Source organism: Lactuca virosa, chromosome 4 (genome assembly GCF_052849685.1).
Source record: "Lactuca virosa cultivar CGN04683 chromosome 4, Lactuca_virosa_CGN04683_v6, whole genome shotgun sequence".
In the NCBI taxonomy this organism is placed as follows: Eukaryota; Viridiplantae; Streptophyta; class Magnoliopsida; order Asterales; family Asteraceae; genus Lactuca; species Lactuca virosa.
In genome coordinates, this window is record NC_136429.1 from 5,472,468 (window position 1) to 5,474,136 (window position 1,669).

Below are 1,669 nucleotides of genomic sequence, written 5' to 3' on the forward strand. Positions count from 1 at the left end.
CAGATCCAGATCCCCCAAGGTTATTAAAATATTGTCCATACGATGAAGATGTAGGAGGAGGTTGTTGATATTGTTGTCCAACCGTTTTTGCTACAATTCGTGCTTGTTCAGCTAAAACAAATGCTCGTACGTTTGGATCCACAATTGAGTTCACATCATGAAACAACATTTTGTTTTCTTCTTTAACCTCTTTCAAAGCATAATTTTTGCTTTGATTATCCAAAAAATGTTGTCTTTGAGCAAATGATTGTTTTAACTATTCTAAAATTTGTTAATTCCCTTCATCAATGGCATTGACAGCTGATGCTATTTGATCATCCATTTTTCTTTTCATTTTTTATTTTTCACCCCCATAGGTCGTTCAGAGGGAGAGCCACCTGTTACATCGTCATCCTTATCTAAATTTAAAGAAAACGAAGATAGCCCAGGAGATGCTTGCGAAGATTCAGGAGTGGGATTTTCGGACCCTGAAGATACATATCCATGTGGTTTTGATATTTATGGAGTACGGGGGTTTCCACCTTTGAACTTTTCAAAATTCTTTACAACGTTCCACACATTATCAAATTTCATCATGTTTTGAACTTTGGATCTTCCGATATCATTTGTTTGGCGTTCATGATTACATTTCAGAGACTCCGTTATATAATGATGTTTTGCTTCGTCGGAGATATCGAATGTCTCGCTCTTTCTTCCTTCGCATTGATAATGAAGTGAGGGCTCACGATAACTATTTTATGCAACGTATGGATTCATGCAGATTTCCTGGGTTATCATCTTTCCAGAAATTAACAGCTATATTTCGATTGCTTGCATATGGTAGCCCAGTCGATGCCACAGACGGATATGCTAAGATAGGTGAATCAACATGTATCGAAAATTTGAAAAGATTTTGTCGAGAAATAGTGGAGATATTTTCATATCAATATTTGAGATCACCAACTGCAAATGATATTGCAATGCTTTTGTCTGTTAATGCAGAAAAAGGGTTTCTAGGAATGTTAGGAGGTTTAGACTGTATGCCTTGGAAGTGAAAAAACTGTCCTACCGGGTGGGCTGGAAAATGTAGTGGTCGTAGTGGGTCGCCAACTATTTTTCTCGAAGTTGTTGCAGATTATGATCTTTGGATATGGCATCCTTATTTCGGTATGCCAGGCACCAACAATGATATAATTTTGTTGGAGTCTTCCCATCTTTTTTCCAATCTGGCTCAAGGTATTGCACCCCCTGCTCATTATGTTATTCAGGGGACAAAATACAACATGGGATATTACTTGGCTGATAGTATATATCCAAAGTGGTCCACTCTATTACAAATTATTCATAAACCAACAAGTCCAAGAAAGAAATGTTTTGCTAGACAACAAGAGGCATGTCGAAAGGATGTTGAACGTGCATTTGGAGTTCTCTAGTCACGTTTTGCTATTGTTCAAGGATCATCTCGTTTTTGGCAAAAGGAAGTACTACATGACATAATGACTACATGTATTATTTTACATAATATGATAATCGAGGATGATCGCGATCTTGAGGCACCAATTGGAGTTGCAAGAGAGATGCCACCAATAGATGTTGAATTGACGACGGATAAGACAGTCAATTTCTTGCTCGATATAGATGTTAAAGATAAAGAAGCACACTTCAATCTACAAAATGCGTTAGTTGATCA

The 1,669-nt window shown here is 37.3% G+C and overlaps 1 protein-coding gene across 1 annotated transcript; it reads left to right on the forward strand.

The window, feature by feature from the left end:
* The first annotated feature begins 677 nt into the window (after nucleotides 1–677).
* On the forward strand, nucleotides 678–1,412 carry LOC145104062 (uncharacterized). The gene is made up of 2 exons (XM_079041343.1): nucleotides 678–1,017; nucleotides 1,114–1,412. Exons 1-2 carry the CDS (start codon nucleotides 678–680, stop codon nucleotides 1,410–1,412), a joined length of 639 nt encoding a protein of 212 aa, XP_078897469.1.
* The last annotated feature ends 257 nt before the right edge of the window (nucleotides 1,413–1,669 follow it).

Bases quoted from the DNA above. Each gene is read 5' to 3' on its own strand.
- LOC145104062 (XM_079041343.1), top strand. From the start codon at position 678: ATGTCTCGCTCTTTCTTCCTTCGCATTGATAATGAAGTGAGGGCTCAC. The intron at 1,018-1,113 runs GTATGCCTTGGA...AAGTTGTTGCAG, and splicing joins AATGTTAGGAGGTTTAGACT to ATTATGATCTTTGGATATGG.